General features: G+C 38.1%; 1 protein-coding gene across 8 annotated transcripts in view; it reads left to right on the forward strand.

The window, feature by feature from the left end:
* Positions 1-18,846, forward strand: part of MCTP1 (multiple C2 and transmembrane domain containing 1) — a 278,735-nt gene that overhangs the window by 117,039 nt on the left and 142,850 nt on the right. For 7 of the 8 annotated variants that reach the window (XR_012621495.1, XM_074811508.1, XM_074811511.1 and 4 more), the window contains 4 exons: positions 8,240-8,382; positions 9,633-9,712; positions 10,269-10,377; positions 17,095-17,133. Coding sequence is in view for 7 of the 8 variants with exons in the window: in XM_074811508.1 (XP_074667609.1) it covers positions 8,240-8,382; positions 9,633-9,712; positions 10,269-10,377; positions 17,095-17,133 (371 nt within the window). In the remaining variant the exon portion in view is untranslated. The remainder of the gene's footprint in view (positions 1-8,239; positions 8,383-9,632; positions 9,713-10,268; positions 10,378-17,094; positions 17,134-18,846) is intronic. The other variant, XM_074811510.1, reaches the window with a different exon arrangement.

The raw sequence follows: 18,846 nt of genomic DNA on the forward strand, positions 1-18,846 counted from the left end.
TGCAAATGCAGATTCCCATGTCAGAAGTTGAGTGATGTCCCCAAGTAGACTATTGCAGTGGGGATTTATGCCAAGATTAAAAAGATTCTTCCAGTCAGGTGACCTGTTGGCCAGGGAAGACGACGTCGCCCTTCAGTGGCCTCTGCTGCTCCAGTAGCCCAGACCCCTGTGAAGCCTTTTATTGGTAACGCAGGAAAACTGACAGAGGATTGGTAGCAGCAGCTTGGCTTGGGACTTCCAGACCATCATCCTCTGATGATTCAGATGGAGGACTCTGGTCTGTTAATTCAGTTCGAAGGCATCAAACACCTCTGTGTCTGATCGTTAAAGGAGAACAGAAGGTCCTACTTTCTTGGCATAATTCTACTATGTCCAGTTCTTTTCCAGATGACTATGCAAATAAATACCAACATTAAGGTTTTATAGCTAAATCAAAATATTATTTTAAGGCAAGATTCACATAGCAAGTTTCTGTGAATGTTTCTCCATAGCGTAGGTTTTCCTTCATGTGACTTTTAGCTGGGATTGCATATGCAGTATCAGCTTCAACCAAGATATTAAATATACAGTGTACCTTTTTTTGTTGTGCCAAACATATGCAGACTGCATGCTGCTAAGCCTTCTATTTTTGCTTTACCTTGCATTTTTATTTTACATTTTAAGATTCTGATTTTATTTCGGTTTGCATTTAATGTGGAGTAAATCATTATCCCTGGGGAATGGAGAAAAACCTCCACATTTTACTGGAGAGGAAGATCACTGAGTGCACTGTTACATTGACAGGGGCAACTCACATGTTTGTCGATTGCAACTATATACACCAGAAGATTATTTCTGTTAAAAGTGGAAGGTACAATGTATAGGACCAACAGTGAGCTGTGCTTTTTAGACAAAGCAAATCAGAGCTCTCTTTGTCCCAGAAGAGCTGAAACCTCTGATTGATTTCGCAGAAGCTGGCTGTCTTGAAAAACAAATGGTCATGCTTTAAACAATTTCAGGAAGATTTTAAACAATTTCAGGAAGATTATAATTTCAGCCCTGAGGTTTTAGGGGCAGAGCAAACAGTGTTTCCTTTGATTAAGGGTTGTAATTCTGTTTATATTAAAGCATATTAACTAGAATAATAATTTGAGTTGCAAGGAAAACACTTCCGTAGCATGCTTAAAGCCTGTTTAAACGAATCTCGCTTCAGCCATGCTTAAAGTGAAACATAAATGTTTTCTTGTAATTAGGCTGACCACTGCACTTTTGCTTTTTGTCTGTTCAGTCCTGTGCCAGTATGTTTTTTTCATCCTTTCTATTTCACAAGCCTAATTAATATTTGCTTAGCTGAGTATTTGCTAAAATAAGCAAAGATAGTTATCTTGGGCTACATTGAAAGATAATACTAAAGCTGACTTTTACTGTGACAGGGATGACTGTTCAAAAGAAGGATAAAAAGCTGTGATTGTTATAACCGGTATTTTTTTAATGGGCACTGAATAATTAACATTTTGTATTCCCTGTTGACTTTTGAGCGGAAGGACTCTGCATTTTGTAGCATCCATGTGCTCACTGTGAATTTCTTATTGGCATCTTCATTCTTAAGATTCTAGTTTTCCAGAAGTGCTTTGTATCATTTAAACTAATTAGTGTCCTTTTTAGGTTATTTGGGTGGATAATTCTTTGCTGAGAAGAGAGGACAGAAAGTAGGATTATTTATGGAAAACCGTAGTTTTTAGCGTCATAGTGTTGTGGTGTTTAGGGGGTTGCTGAAGACCGATGAGAAGATAGGCTTAGCAGCTCTTGTACAAGACAAGTAATTACTTGTAATTAGTATTTCTGTTCATTAAATTAATAGAAACCAATTTGTGGTGAGTAGTCTCCCTACTTTTCAGAATAAAAGATTGGACAGAGCGGATATATTCTTCTATGTTTCTTTTTATGAGATGCTTCATATTGCAGCTTGGAAGTATAAAATATGTAAAATTCTGTGAACTGGTATAAGTTTTGCTTGACACACTCAGCTGACACATACTTGGGAACTCCCCTCCCTGCTTTTTCTTCTACTTTCGTTGTAATGAAGAAAGTAACTGGAGACTGAGAAACTTTATTAAGAGAGAAGTGAGTGTGGATGAAGTGAGAGAGAAGGTGAAAGAGCTGGACGTCAGTGAAAGAGCTCTTCATGCAGTGAATCCAGAACAAATATTTGTATGAATAATTAAGCTTCTCAGAAATTATGACATCGAAGTTATTGCGGATCTCTGCACATCTCTAGTGGCGTGCTTTCTTTTCAAGTAATTGTGGATCAAATGAAACATTTCCAAGACTGAAAGTAAAATGGAGGAATAATAGAAAGCTGTGACAGAGCTTTAGTTATAGTTCTAAGCATGCAAGAATTAAGAATGTGCTTTTACCTTATTTTTGCTTCTAGAAATGTGTATGTTGCCTGATTACTTGCGGTGATGAAAACTTCTGTTCCCCCATATTTATTGGGTGTTTACTGCTTTTTAGACTGTGCTTATCCCTGCAGTATTCCTCCTATGTCCTGTACAGCAGCAGATCCTATTTAATTACTGTGATTTCCAGTTAATCCTATTTGAAGCTTCTATTTTTTCAAACCACTAGGCCGAAATTGGTCTAAGCATGTTATTTATTGTGTGTGTATGGTGAATCCAAAGGAGACTCGTGATTTACATTAGGAACTGGACTGGCTGCAACCCCTGTAACATTACAGCTTAGCCTCAGTACCTCAGGTAAAAAAAAAAAAAGAACATTTTGTGTCTGAGTGGTCCACTTTGCAGCAGTGATAACTACCCACAGGGAAGACCTTCATGAATTGGTTGGTTTGCTCTTTTCCCAAAGACTGAAGCTGTAGGGAGAGGAAAAGAAGAGAGTTTCTCTCTGATTTGCTCTGTTTTCCTTTCTGAAATCTTTTTCTCAACAGGCTGAAAACCAGGTGTTCCCCAGGGGAAAGTTAGTTTTTTGAAGTTTTTTTAAAAAATGAAAGTAGAGTTTGAATTGCAGAGTGATGAGGGTCTGAGCTATGCAGAAGCTTTTATGGCATGGTCACTTTTTCAGAATGGAGTTGCATGTGGCTTTCTGTTCTGTTTCAAAAGTTAAACTGTGAGTGAATAGCAGTGGTGGAAAAAGGAATGCATTTAATTGTGCTATAGTTAAACAGTTTTAATTAAAGCAGTTAATTAGCTTGTGTAATAAATGTACTTGGTAACTCACCATTCTTCTAAAATGTAATTTCTTTTTTCTTGCTATATGAAGTACAAAAACTTATCTACCTGAAGTGACAGCTGAAAGTGCTGTTTTTCGGTCCTGTTCATCTCTATTATATTGGGGTTTTTATAGCCTGTATTCCCTCTTTCTAGTGTGTGATTTTAAAATTTGCCTTAAGGATTTCAGTGTGGTTACCACCTGCTATAGGTAGAACTTCAGCTGAGGTTTTTTTAGACATGATGATAGTTTGACTTTGTTCACACTGAGTGAGGATACTGTAGAGGAGTAGGGAAACTTTTGCCTCATCCTTTCTGTCTCGTTAGCACCAGTTACGGGGGAGCAGTCTCAAGCTCATTCCTCCAGTTACATTCACCCCTGTGTTCACTGTGGAATTTTGTTCAGTTAGCAGTTCATCACATTCTATTAAATATGATTTCATTAAGGAAAAAAAGGCTGTAACAAGTGGCCTAATAATGTTGAAAAGCCTGTTACAAAGCCTCAGGAACCAATTAAGTAAATGTATAGAATTTACTGGAATGAATGTGCTTTCTGTCCAGTACATCTTTGATTATTATTCTGGCCAAATTTGCTGTACTTCCACTCTATCACACAGCTCTGGTTCCTTCCAAAAAAGCAGTTTAGTATTCCTTTAACATCTTTACTATTTCTCCAGCAAAATATTTTTAATATTCTCTCATGTCTGCTTACGAGATGTAATCTATGTCCTAAACTTGGAAAGCAAAATCCATTTTAGGAGATGTCTGCACAGAGGGAGAGAAGCATCAGACCCGGGTGCTAAGGCTAGAGCTGGGCCCGCAGGGCTGGGGGGAGCGGTGGCTTGGCAGGCCCAGGTGACAGCGGCTGAGATGATGGATAGTTTCTCTCCTGGACTTTGGCAGCATCCTTAGGTGTCTGTTAGGCCGATGTTTCCTAGGAAAAGAGAGGCTGCCACCCTGTGCCAAGAGTCCTTATTGCCTTTACACAGGCAGTGGTGGTGCTTCAGCAAGAGAGCGGTGTCTCACGCTTCATTTTTTTGAGAGAAGGTTTTAAGCTCCTGAGTTGGAGGCTCAGGATGATGTTCTTAGCTGCTACAGATAAGACAAACGTTTGTGCAATTAGGCCTTAGTGTGTCGGGTTCATTTGAATGGTTTGGTAAGCAGGAAACCAATGAAAAGTCTTGAGTCTTGAGTAACAACAATCCGTGACATAACATGTTCTGGTGGGCTCAGTCTGAGTCTTTGGTTTTTTTCTGGTTTTGTTTAATGAACTTCTAATGGCTGTTAACAGTAAGGTCCCAAGTAAAGTGAAATTTTTTTCTCTTTAAAAGAGAAAAAAATATGTGAATTGAATTGTTGATGTTGATTAAAATTCTGTATTAGTATATTATTACTAAAATATTTTAAATATATTAAAATAGCGTAAATATATTAATAGCGTAATACTAATACGAGTGAACAATTAATGAATTAAAATTATATAATACATGTGAAAATTGTTGTTATTATATATTAAATTTGGGACCTTGTGGCAGAGCACTGCTGGAGGTGGCTTGATGCAGTTCAGCAGAACTGAGAGAGGACAAAGTTTTGGTCTCTGTTCTGCTCCTCCGGAATGATTTTTTGGCTGATTAGATTGGGTTTTGTTTAATCTTGCCTTTCTTTTACATGCAGTTTTGAAAATTTGATGGTTTCTTCAAGGAATGGGCAAGGTCTGTGAAGGGCATGGAGCTTTTGACTAAGTGGACCTAATGAATTCTCAGCTTTAAAGCAGAGATGCGTCTCCTTAGTGGTTCTCAGAATTCATAGCACAGAGATGCAAACCTTGAGGTTTTTCAATGTGTTGTAAGTGGAACTAACATCTGAGCCAGCCTGAAACTAAATTTACACATAAATATGAATTAATATTAAATTATTTGACATCTCGATCCTAAACTATTCATTGCGTATGTGTCTCACAACAGTATTTTACATCCATTTCAAATTTCAAAAGAGTTTTTGAGATCTGTGAAGTCTGCACAATAAAAGTTAGTGCTTAAAGGCCAGCTATCTGCACCTCAAGCCAGTCATGAGGAGAATCAGTGGGAGAATTACGGCTTGTGGGGGAGTTATGGCTTGTATTACTGTTGCTGATTTGTTGGTGTCCATGTTCAAAGCGTCCTTCAGATTTCACGGAATTAATTCAAATGTCTGATCTTTGCTTTAAAAAGCATCACCACTACTTGTATAACCGAGAAACAAGTTACTTGTGCTAGACTAAACGTTTTTACACCACTGAAATTCTGCCCCAGTAATTGCAGAAGGGAATAACCGCAGCCGTGTCATGTGTGAGATCCCAGTTTTCCACCGCTGTAGTTTTTTTGAACGAGATATGTAATTTTAGGTAAGGAGTACTGACATCTTGTGGCTGCATGAAATAGTGCAAAGAGCTCTGGTCGTACCAGCCTTTCTGTTTAGAAGAGCGTGTTGTGATGTTAATAAAAGGTAACGACTGCATTTCCCTGGATGTAAACAGAAACCTCTAGAATATGCCCATCCTGTGAAAAGTGTTAAAAGTGTAAAAAAAAAAAAAAGGTCTGTCTTATAATTTTGCTGTTGCTCATGAAGATGCAATTATTATTTGTGCTAGAATTATTGTTTATTTTAGGATAGTCTTGAAATAATTAGATACTAAGGCTCAGAAATAGCTGAGAGAGAAGCAGAAATATGAATCCCATCACATGACAATGGAATCTTACCAACTAGCATATTAAGAAAGGTATTAGTTTGAATTTTCTATGCAGTTGTTTTCTGTTTTAAGACTGAACTCTATTTTTTGTAATCAAAACATGCGGGAAAAGACGAGTAGTCACAGAATCACAGCTAATGCGGCAAAGAAGACATGCTTCTGCTAAGGTTTCAAATATGTGTTAATAGGTCACTAGTTTCTTCATGACTAGCACAGCTACTCCATAACTGGATCTCCTGTGGCTAGAGCAGGGCCCGGGGAACTCAGGTGGCCAGATTTTTCCTTAAACTGGCATCCTCTTCTAACCACTTTGCTCTATGCTTTGTCTCTCTGGTTGGAGCACAGGAAAAATACGTACATTCACCTAACAGAGCTTTTATAGGAACTAATTAATTAAGGATTGTAAAGTACTTTGATATAGCGACATGGTATATTTGCTGGAGTAGAATGGAACATATGGGATTTATTATAAAAAGTCACAGTCTCCATCCCTGTGGGATGACAGCTGATCTACCACAAACACTTCCTTCCAAATTACAGTATTTTGCCAATTACAACTCCTGAGTTACAGAATCCCAGAATCATCTGGGTTGGAAAAGCCCTTGAAGCTCCTCCAGTCCAACCATGAACCTCACCCTGACCGTTCCCAACTCCACCAGATCCCTCAGCGCTGGGTCAGCCCGACTCTTCAACCCCTCCAGGGATGGGGACTCCCCCCCTGCCCTGGGCAGCCCATTCCAACACCTAAAGTCCTCCTTCAGTCCATCATGGAGGTGGTTGTTTCTACAAGGACTGTCTCAGGCACAACTTCTGTGTCTTGCAGCTGGGCCTTGGAGCCTTCCTCAGCCGGACCAGTTCCCAAATCCATTTGCTGGCCAGTTCCTGAAGTGCAGGTGCTGGCACAGGGGAATGGGCAGTGGTGGGGCAGCCACCAGCCCCGCAGTTGCTCCTTCCAGCCACGCCAACGGCTTGCTCCAGCTTCGGCGTTCATCAGGGGCTGCCTCGTGCTGCTCAGCCGCTGGTCTCTGTGGGGGGACTGCTGGAATCATGTGGAAGAGGCACTTGGCCCCTTCTGCCCTGTCCTTCCCCCGAGTTTGCTCTGTTTCCCACATGTCAGCTCTAGTCGACAGACTGGGTGTTGAGGTCAACTTGTGGCTTGTGTTGTTGCAGTGTGGTAACGGCAGCGTAGCACATCTCGCTGTGAAACCTTGCGGCAGGGGAAAGTGATTTTATTTTAAACCAGAACCGATTTTAGTCATTTGCTTTCACGCTCTCACACCCACGTACTCACATTCACAACCACAGATGTGTTGTCTGGGTCACACACGAGGGGAAGGCCACCAGCTGACAGGTCCTTCTCACATCACCAGGACTCCGGCCATTCGAGGAACCACGTCTGTGCTGGGTTTGGATGTGCCATTTTGTACCTTCTGGTTGCTGGCAGGGATTTATCTCTCTTTGTGGGCCATGAGGTTTTTGCTGGCTGTCCTTTGTCTCCCCACATGGGTGTCCTGGGAAGAGGACACAGTTGTGCTCCTGAACAGTTGCTAATCTCTTTGCCCCCAACACGTGCCGCCCCAAGAGTCCTCCTTCCACCAGTTGTGCCTTCTGACACTCCCACACCCACGTCCCCTCCACTCTCCACTGGTGCCACGTTGAGCATTTCTCCTCCAGTTCCCCCCAGCATTGTCTTTCTGGTCATAGTTAATTGTTATTCGGTTGTATCAGGGGGCTTAAAGCTGTGCGCTCCCACAGGTAGGTGGTTGCTGCTGGAGGTACATGAAGGTTGTGGACTGGCTTTAGAGTTGATTTTGCTCATTGTGAGTGTTGTAGGAAGTGTGTCTTTGTGGAAGGGGGAAGCCTGGACACAACAAAGTCAATGAGGAGTTATGGAGACCTTGGAGAGGCATAAGATAATTCGATTAATATTGTATGGAAACAATTTTAGCTTTATAATCTAATTTTTGTGATTGCATTAAGATAAAATCCTAGTCCTAATAAGGACATAATTCTGTTAACTCAAAACTACGCTGCAGTAGCCAGTATTTCATGTATGACTTTGAGTATAGGTTGCAAACAACAGAAGGTGACGCAAGCACCCATTTGATGTTATCACAGTGAGTTACCTGAGTAATGACACTGTGGAAAATAATAAATTGTGACAATAAAAAGGTCTTTCCTTGGCTGCTGTTTTCAATTTGACTATCAGTCGGAATTATATTTAGTTCTGTTTAAGGTAATTTAGTCTGCATTCCCTTAAAGTATTAAAAGGACATAATTAACAATATATACATGTCTTTAACAGGAACCAGTGATCCGTACGTCAAGTTCAAACTTGGAGGAAAAGAAGTATTTAGAAGTAAAACAATACACAAGAACCTCAATCCTGTGTGGGAAGAAAAAGCTTGTATTCTTATAGATAACCCAAGAGAACCATTGTATATAAAGGTGAGACACTGTTTTACTTATGTCTGTCAAAGTACAACGGAAGAGTTATTGAAAGGATTTATATTGTGTCATTTTTGTATACTGAAAAATTTATTGTGCAGTAGTGCATTACTAAAGACTGTTTAGAGGTGAAAATGATTTACATTACATCTGTATAATGATGATGTAATTTTTTTTTTTTAAAAAAAAGGTAAATACAGGCATTTTTGTTTATTTCAGGCCGTAATTGTTTTATACTTCTTTAGTGTGATCTTACAAGAAGGACAGAAAAAGTAAACTCTGTTTCATGATGATGGCATCCCTTTTATTTATGGAAATACCATTGCATAATTCTGATATGCAGCATAATCTATCTCATTAATAGCAATTGCTTGCTGAGGTTAATCTGAAAATTTATCAAGAGGTCTGCCCAATTCTCTTAGGTTTGGATTTTTTCTATTTGCACCTGAACACAGTGGGTTTGCTTATATGCGCTTTTTTTTTTTTTTTTTTTTACATTTTAACTCTCCTTAGTATATCACAGGTGAGGATGATTTTGTTATAACAGAGGCATCACTTATTCCAAAATAACAGATAGCTTGAGTTTAAATCAAAGAGAGGCCAGCCATGCCCAGAGTAATTAGCAGCAGTGCCACTAGCGCTTCTTAGATATCCATCTTGTGGATCGTTGTTTTATAGGCACAGAATGGAAAAGTGCTTTTCTGGCCCCAGTAGTTTATGGTGATCTATATCCAAAAGTTTTCCTTAATTGTGTAAAACAAAGTAGATAAAAATAAAGTTCCAAAAATGGCTTTGGAAAAACTGTAGTTTAGAGTTCTAATTAGAACATACATAGGTCAAAAATACTTCAAGAAAGTACAGAAACTGAAGTCTTACCTATATAATCCAAATGTTACAAATCAATGATCCTGCTTAACTTTAGTTACTCTTTTGGTCTTCCTTCCTTTAGTGCCTAAGTTTATAAAAATGCTTCTTTTGTTTTTAGAAAGTTGATGTGGTTCACATATGTATGCGGTCTGGAAGTGGTATGCCCTCATACCTGTACATGATGCGTTCTGATTTTAACATGAGCAGCTTTAAACTTGATTTTGTGGCCAGAAAGTTGCAGGTTTGGTAGTCCTGGTTTGACACGTGAGAAACACAGGGCTTAAATCTGGAAAAGGAATTTCAAGAACTAGTCACAAAGCAAGAAAACATCCAAAAAAATGTTTCCACTACTGAAAAATGCATTTATCTCTTGTGCATCTTAGGTCTTTGACTATGACTTTGGACTTCAGGATGACTTCATTGGTTCGGCATTTCTGGATCTCACTTCACTGGAATTAAACAGGTATGGCACAAACAAGCCTACGGAGTAATTCTGTATGGTTATCTGCTGATATCCTGTTTGTGGAATTGCAAATAGAACATTGTACTGGAAAATAATTATATGAACCTACACCACATAAAACTAGCCAAGGAAAAAACACTTATGTTTAGGGTATTACTGTAATATGAACGTTAATAATATGTTAACTGATTGTGCACAACATTTTCTACAGCGTCTATGGAGAGGTTAGTTTTATAACCACTTCAATATTGTTTTTATATCATTTTCATTCACAGCATTACCACCTACTGTCTGACTTTTTCTGGTTTTTTTAATCCATTAATGTTACAGATCAGATTTAATTACTTCAGTATGTGCGAGTACTTGACATGGAGTACCAGTATTTAGTATTTATGAGTGTTTAGACTGCAATACTTAAAAGTAGAAATAAGGTAAATTTGTGACACATTTTCAAGTAGTTTCATATAAATGGAGATGCCTTTAACTCTCATGATTCAGAAATTTCATTATCTGAGAGCCTGACATCAAAATAAATGCATATATTTTTGTCTCCTAGGCAAACAGATGTTACCTTGAGTCTGAAGGATCCTCGTTACCCCGACCATGATCTGGGAAGTATATTGTTGTCAGTTCTGTTGGCTCCTAGAGAAGAACAGCGAGAAGTGGTAATTTTAAATATTTTAATACATGTCACCACTCTTGTGATTGTCCTGTGGTTGGATGACTTAAAGCACAAGAGTAAACTATACATTCTGAGATTAATTGGATTTTTCAATTCTTCAAATAACGCTGAACAGGATTTCTGGTATAGTAGCACATGCTTCATCTGACTTGGATCCTCCCTGAGATGAGGGATCAAGAGGGAACATAAATGTTCAGCAGCTTCAGATACAGTCAGTTGCAGGTGAATGGTGCTGATTAATATGGAAAGATACCAGTAAACCACTGGTGAAGAATTTGGGACCTAGTGCTACCATCTCTAGATAAGAACATTTGAATCCTATTCCACACTGAAAATAAAGAAACTTGAGGAAAGGTAGTATTTCTGCTTTTTGGCATCTAATGTTGAAGTATTATTTGATGTTTTTCAATTTCATTACTAGATTTCAATTACAGAATTGTGTGGTTTTCTAGGTTTATTGTAATTCCTTCATCAATCTTAGTTTTCTGAGCTGCTTAGCTGTAAGTGAAAAGAGTTTCCAGTTTTATAGATCCTGTTAGTTGTGACAAATTCTGTCTCTGGTTGGATGTATTTATCAGCTTTTTGTCAGTTGACTTTTGACTTGAGCAGCAGTCGTACGACTATGGCAGAAATACAAGAGATGACACCTCACTCAGAGGTTGTAGAATATCGTGGATTCCTTTGGCTTCAGAGAGGCAAAGAAAAAAGTATTAATCTGATGAAATTTTCCATGGGTATAGTCAACTATGTCATTTTTGTAAGAGCACAGATGTCTCTGTATGCTGCAGTGTGACGCATCATCCTGTTGCACACCTGAGGAATATTGTCAGGTTGTAATATTGTTCTTTTTTCACTCTTCTCCTAGCTATTATTAAATAGCCTTGTAAGTCAGTTGTTGGTGTTTGGCATTTAGTGTGACAGGTATAGAGTTTTGAAAATTGGTTTCTCATCTCTTAATTTTCTTCATGATGTTCTGTTAGAACTTAACAAAAATAATGGAATATGGTAGTAAAGTGGAGGAGGTTTATTTAAACAGTGTATTTTTCTTTCTTTTACCAATATGTTTGTCCAGACAACTCAGAACACTGTCCTGCAAGTTTGCACCGCAAAAATGTTCATCACTTAAATTGAAAAATATATTTAAATTTTTTTTGTGTGTGTGTGTATTTGGGTAAGACCAACATTTCTGAGTCAGCTGGTAATAGCCCTGTTTTTCCAAGTGTCTTTGGCATTATCCTGTCATAATCCTAGATCATGCAGCACAGAAATACTATATTTTTATGTGGGAAAACGTCATGTGGACAGCACATTAGTTTCCTTTTTTCACCATGCAGATAGGACAGCTAGCCCGCTGCACAGTGTTACCAGCTACTGTACAAAGAGCACTCCAGAAAACCACAGGTGGGAAGGTGAAAATATGACACTACAGTGTAACATCTTTTTCATACGGGTATTTGTGAATTAGCAACTGAACATCCAAAGTAATGGGAGTGCCATAGAGTTGCTGGATAGCAAAGTGTTTCCATATCCAGCTGACTGGTTGTAGTAGGGGGAAGAATTGGTTTTGTGCTGTTATGAATTTCGTGATTAGCTTTCTATTTAGAAAGCTAAACCTTTTAGTTTAGCTCAAGTGACTGATTTTTCTTCCCATTCAAACTGTTAACATGGGACTTAATTCTGAAAATGCCCAAGATTTGGATTAAGCTTTTGATTCCTAATCTGAATTTATTAGAAAACAGCCTTCTCAGGATACGGTTCTGACAAAGTTGCAGTAAAATCAGAGAATTTGTGTCACAATGAAGGGAAGACGACCTACAACATTAATACTGAATTGCTGTATGTTAATGTGTTAGGAGTTTAATAATTCAAGGCACAATTATCTTTTATTCAGTTGCCACATGTACTTATTTATATATTTATTAGATTTTATTTACTCTCTAAGGAGTAGATATATTACAAAATGTATCACTCCAATTAAACTGTCATCCTTGGTTATTTTTAAAAGGTCGTGTAGTAATGAGGATAATTTTTATTGAATTTAATATGGTTGAGATCAATAAATTTTCAAATGTTATGTTAGAGGATCAAGGCTAATTCGTGTCCACTCTGGAAATGTGCACTGCATAAAGTAGTAATTAAAGCAACTCCTACATTCCCAGTCTGCGTAGCGTGCTGTTCAAATGGTTGTTGCTTCCCTTCTACTTGGATGTCTCTATATAGGTAATAATTCAAATAGTATAGTTGAAATACGTAGATAAAAACCTGTGAGCACTTTCAAATATGCTTTAATGACTGCTGCATAGGAGACATAGAAACACTGTTTCTTCATGTCATGTGCATTTTTTTCCTAAGCCATTACAAATTTATTTAGATCCTGTTGGTTTGATATCCCCACATAGCCTACATTTCAAAAATGTATTTTCTTCTGAATAAGTTTTCATTTGTTCAGGTGATAACTCTAAATTGCTTGCACATGTTGTCACATGTAAGTGGTGTAAAATGGTTAATTCGTCAAGCTGAAGAAGTCAGAAGTTAACTGCTAGCACTTAAATTTCATGTTCCCTAAGTCCATGTATTTAAAATGAGAGTGTTCATTAAGACGACTGGGGAAATAAAAAAAGAAATAGCTTCAAGAAAGGAAGTATTAGCTTTCCCGTGGCCATAGAAGCAGCATTGAGTCCAATCCTGTATTTTGGGCAGCTCTGTAGCCAACATCCAAACCCAACCTGGTTGAACAAGACTTGCTGTTTGTGACGTGTCGTTCAGTAACTTTTTGAGGTGGATTAGGCTTTCGAAGGACATGCCTTCACTGCCTGAACCGGAGTGACTGGGAGTGGTTTGGAGGTCATGCATTGAAGCGCAGATCAGGGGAAAGTCTTCTGAGGATGCATTTGTGTAGCTAGAGGACAGGTCTTGTAGCAAAGCATTTTATTGGCACATCAGAATAATGTAGCTATATATTACAGGAAGATGCATCCTGTCACACTGCATAAGAAATACTGACACTGGTCGAGGATCAGATACTCCAGTTGGGAGTTTGAAGTTAAAGCTTTTGGTACAGAAGTGGGTGCCTTGTATATTGCCTGCTGTCTGTGAGAGAGGAATTACAAATGATTTAAAAAACAAGCAGTCAGTTTGACAAGAGTAATAGCTGGTTATCTTTTTGGGTGGAACTACCTTTTGTGAAGCCTTGAGGTGTGCAAAGAGATGAGAGAGAGATTTGGTACATGCAGGAGCATTCTCTTCCTTATTTTTCTGAAAGAAATTCTGATGAAATACAGATTTTCTGTGTGCTGACTGATGAGGTGTTGTTTAGAAGGTCCCGTTTCCTAGGAGCAGAACAGATTACATCTTTGGATTCAGATATCAATTAAGAATATTAACATATCCATATGTTTGTATAACTGTATGTAAAATTATATTACAGACTAGGACAGGGGAGTATTTATCTTTGAGTCCTGGTGGATTGTGAAAAACAGTGCTTAAGTAATTTACAATTTGTGTTTTTCCAGTAGAAGAATATTGGACATGGTTTCAATTAAAGGACTTTCAGTATACTAGTTTCATAAATAAGAACACTATTTGATTTTTGTGGTATGTTTTATTGGAAGAAAATGCAGAAGTAGCCTGCATTTATCACTGAATATTAATGTAAGAGTAAGGGCAGGTGAACATATCAAAACTTCTAGGAAATCTTGTACATAATTATCTTTGCCTTTTGCAACCTAGTGCTTGTTCTAAAGGCATAAAAATGTGAACTTTTGAGATAATAGTCTTGTAATATTCAAACTACGTACATGAATAGAAGTCCTATTCTTTTGAGTTTTGACAAATGAAGGCAATCTGATTTGTTCTGATTTTTGAACAGTCATAAATCGTGAAGCAGAATTGATGAATGAATTATTCTTTTACAACGGTAAAAATAAGAATTTCATTAGTATTCGTGAAAAGTATACTCTATTCCCAGCCTAACGCAGTTAAGTTGCAGTAGCACTAGTTCCAATAATTCATTTGCATTTGTTCTGTGCTGTTAATAATATTTGTTCTTTACATTAATGCGGCATTTTTAATTAGTTTGCTTTGAGAGAACAGATAGCTTAGATAAGCAGTGTAAACTAAGAAGACGTGAAATAAAGGAGTATGGGGAAAGCATGTATGTATAAAAATGTTAAAACCTGTGAGCTCTAAAAAATAATTTTCCGCTCTTTTAAACAATAATGTGTTTATGATGTACTTTCTGTATTTTTCATCAATTTCTCCTTCTGATGACCAGTTTAAAAGAAGTCAGCACTAGCAATGACTTGATTTTTTGACTTAGACGTGCTCCAATTAAGCTTGTTTTGTTTCTTTTAATTGCGACAGTATTCTGTTCATATTTTCCCTTGGATACATGTAGTGCTGTGCATGCCTGTGTGCCGTTTGAGTTGCATGCATGCCAATTAAAGATGTGTACGTGATGTCTGCAGGTTCTGTGCTTGGTGGTGCAATCGTGGGTGCTGCAGCGCATGTGAGTTTTTCTGGCTCTTTCTCCAGCAGAGTTCAGTGCACAGATTTCGTCCCTGGAGCACTTGCAGTGCGACTCTGAGTCCATCACAGCTGCATGTCTCACGTGTCTTCTCCACAACAGTTGTTTCCAACCATGGTCTTAGGCACAGCTCTCCGCTGCAGGACATGAGAAAGTTGATGAGAACTGTTGCCTGGGGCCAGCAGAGATTGGGGACTACTGTTCCACCACTGCCAGTGGCCTGAGTAGCAGAGAAAATGGAAAAAAGGAAACATAGGAGTGCTACTTGGAAGTTGCTCTTTAATGAGAATAAAATTCACAGCATTCTTTCTTCCTTAAATAATTTATCCTAAATGATCCTTAATATTTTTTTGCTACATATGAAAATATTAACAACATTAATATGCTGTCAATTCGCTTGCTGTCTTAGATCTTGCAATGCAATATTTATTTTTTTTTTAATTTGCCAGAGGGATAACAGCATCACAGAAAAAAGAAAAGAATGACAGAGATGGACTCAGCACATGGAATATTTTCAGATTAAAAAGTTCCATGTAGATCATCCACCCTCACCTGCCTGGTGCTACATATTTGTTTTATTGGCTTCTGAGGATGGGTACGATGGCTCCAGCTTACCCTGCTGCAGCTGGTGATGATGCTGATGCGCTCAGCGAGCATGGTCATACTTTTCTGTAGCTACTGCTCAAACCCCACTCCTCAGAGCTGATATAATATCGGATGTGTAGTTAGTTCAGCTGCTGGGCCATGTTCTCCTCCTTGCTCACAGCCTGGTCCAAAGCCTGGTGAAGCTGAGTTTCTGCTCTGACTTGTAGCTGTGTCAGGTTCAGCAGCGATGAGGAAGGGAGGAGCAGTGCTATGCTGGACAGGACCCAGGAACTCAGAGGTTGTCTCCAGGGCCTGCTGTGGGCCTCAGGCTGCTTAATTCTTACGTGCCTCTCCTGTAAAAATGAGTTCACTGGCTTTCTCCAGCTTTATAAAACACTTAGTATATTTTCCAAAGCCACAGTGCTACAGTTATCGTTAATTTACAGCAGAGCCTAATTGTCTATAGCAACTTAAAAATTTTCCTCAGCATCTAGTTGTTTTTCTTGTCTCAAAAAGCTGTGCCTACTTGAAGAAATTCTAGATATTTCAAAAGTACAAACCCCACGCATTTTCTCCCATTTTTTCCCCATGTAATACTTTTTATTTCTTAGCAGGGAAAATGTTTGCATTTCAAAATCTATTTCCATTATCTGAAAAAGAAAGCGTTTTTGCAGTAGTTAATAAAAAATAAAAGTTGTTTGTTTTTCATTACAAAGTTTCAATAGAAATTACTGGCCTGTGATTTATTCTTGCTCGGTGTCAACAACAGGCTGCTAAATGTTATTGAATTCTATAAATTAATTTCTCTGTGTTTCCACAGAACTGCTTTAAGCAACAGTTGTGTTCACAGATAAATTGTCCACATACATCTTGACCAGTTTGTCTCTTTTATTTAATGATTAAGAATCTGTGCCTGTGGACACTGGACACGTTGCCTCCTGGCATGTCAGAGCATTGTCTCTAGCAGTGCCAAGGTTTTACAGATTATTTAGGTAATGGGATGGGGCTACTGCATTTTGGTTTTTTTAAAGAGTCAAGGTGTGAATTTTTTTCTATCCCATGTATATAATTACCAAACCAAAGAGCTATTTTTGCTGCTGTGAAACTAATTAGCAGTGGTAAACATAAGGATTTTGTAATAGATGCATGTTGTCCAAGGAGCCTTATGCAGGATTTTTCTTATGTGGCTACACCTGTGAGCTAAACAGTAGTGTTCTGAAAAATTAGGGTACATTAATATTAAAAAAACTATAATTCAAGTATCAGTCAAAATTGAAGCCACTATCAGTAATGGCACATTAATTTTTTTCATTTGCTTACCTAATTTTTTCTTTCTTCTTTATTTTTTTAAACGATTTCACATAATGCATTGTCTCCAGAAATTCATATCACCCCGAAAAGTATGCCTGGGTGTGAACAGTGCTGCTAGTTGTCTGGATTTATTTCAGTCTTGTGTAGCTGTCGCTGGAGTGTCGTGCTGCTGCTTCAGTTGTAGTGGTGGTTAAATGTGGATTGTCCCGTTGGAGACAGTTGGCCTCCTTTTCTGTATTGCAGAGAAAAGGTAATTAAAATGCTCTATTTTATTTTCAGACAATGCTAATGAGGAAGAGTTGGAAAAGATCAAGTAAGGTAACTTTTAGCATGTGGTCTTCTGGCTTTTTTTTTTTTAAGAAGAACTATGATGTTTTACCAAACATGCCATCTAGGTCTGGAAACTTATTCTCCTTCAAGTTGTGTTTTAATGACATTGTTTTGTGTTTCATCAAATCAGAATCATGAAACAGTTGAGCTTTGAATGTAATCATTAAATCTCTCAACTTTGTTACAGCATTTTAGCCTATCTTGAAATCATCCAGTAACTCCCTGTAAGTGGCAAACATGTCCCAACTCTTCCTCTAAATCCTTTCTTATGTATAAACAATTTCCTTAAAGCTTACTTGTTAACGTTAGTGAAGGATTCATGCCAAAGGGTGGCTTTCATTTTCCTGTTACTCTTCTTATGAATTAGAGTTTTTGTGTGGAAGTTTTCACAGTGATGCTTCTCAAAAACAAATTTCCCTGACTGCTGGTGGTGCACAGATGACAGGGGTAGCCAGGCCTTCCAAGAGCAGAGTCCTTAAGGAATCATTCTCGGTCCCCACTTTGTACAGCTCTTCATATGCCTCTTCAGGCAGGTTTGGTGTCTGGCTTTTCTCCTCTTTGGAGTCATGCGAGTGATAACAAAGGAGCAGTTTATGCTCTTTTCTACTAGACTGGCAGTTTGACTGTAGTGGAATACAATCCATTCTTACCTTTTTCCTCTATGTGTCTCCAAAAGAATAATGTGTATAGTTTCTCAGTAGTTTTCTGGCCACTCTTCCCTAATGGTGCTGTGCTGCTTTCAAGTTTTAAGCCTTCTTATTATTTGCATAATTAAAAATAGAATTAAAATTTCTCAAAGTCTTGAGCTGCTGTGCTAGATCTGGGTTTTTTTGAGATATTATCATGTAAAGGTGTTAAAATCAGAAAAATTAAATAGCTGTGTGGGCTGATTTCACTTGTTTTGTAAAGCCATTTACTTCACTAGCAAATCGATGCACAAATTTAGGTAGAAGGTTATTAATAAACTGTATATAGTGCTCGCTGACAAATATTTGCACAGTATTTTTAACCTTTAAAAAAAGAGAGCAGGGTTCATAATTCTTGGGTTAGGGGTGGGATTTTCACACAGTCTGCTTCTGTGATACAGGACAGTACTCGATCTCTGTTTCCTTTTTGAAACCTGTGAAGCAAAGATACTTGGTGAAGTGGTGATATGTGGTATTTTGATTCTCATATGGTTCGTGTAACTTTTCCTGAAATATCCAAGATGCTCAAACTTCTGAAGAGTTAGTGAAGAGCTGTGAGGATGGTGAAGGGCAGAGATGCTTTGCATCACGTAAGTGATGCGTTAACTCCTGGTGTGCTGAATGTGTTGGATGACAGTTTGTACAACTCGTTTATTAAGAACTTTCCCATATTTCAAATTTCAAACTGACAGAACTGTGAGCTGCAGTAATCCTGAGCAAATGTCACAACATGATAGTTGGAAATTCATCAGAGCTATTCAAGTGAATTATTTATCCATGTTCTCCTTTGTTACGCTCATTTGATAACATTTCATTCAGTAGTTGCCATTTTTGCAAAGGGTCGTATCAGAAGATTTGGCAAATAGCGAATGTATGAATTTAAATATTGCATTTTTCTACATCTATCTCTGCTGAAGTAATAATTTTACCTAGAGCTGTAATACACATACATCATCTTACAGGCAGTGTTGTGTGTGTGATTTATATACAGAAGTATCTCAGTCAAACTTCAGGA

This window comes from Strix aluco, chromosome Z, assembly GCF_031877795.1.
Source record: "Strix aluco isolate bStrAlu1 chromosome Z, bStrAlu1.hap1, whole genome shotgun sequence".
Taxonomy (NCBI): Eukaryota; Metazoa; Chordata; class Aves; order Strigiformes; family Strigidae; genus Strix; species Strix aluco.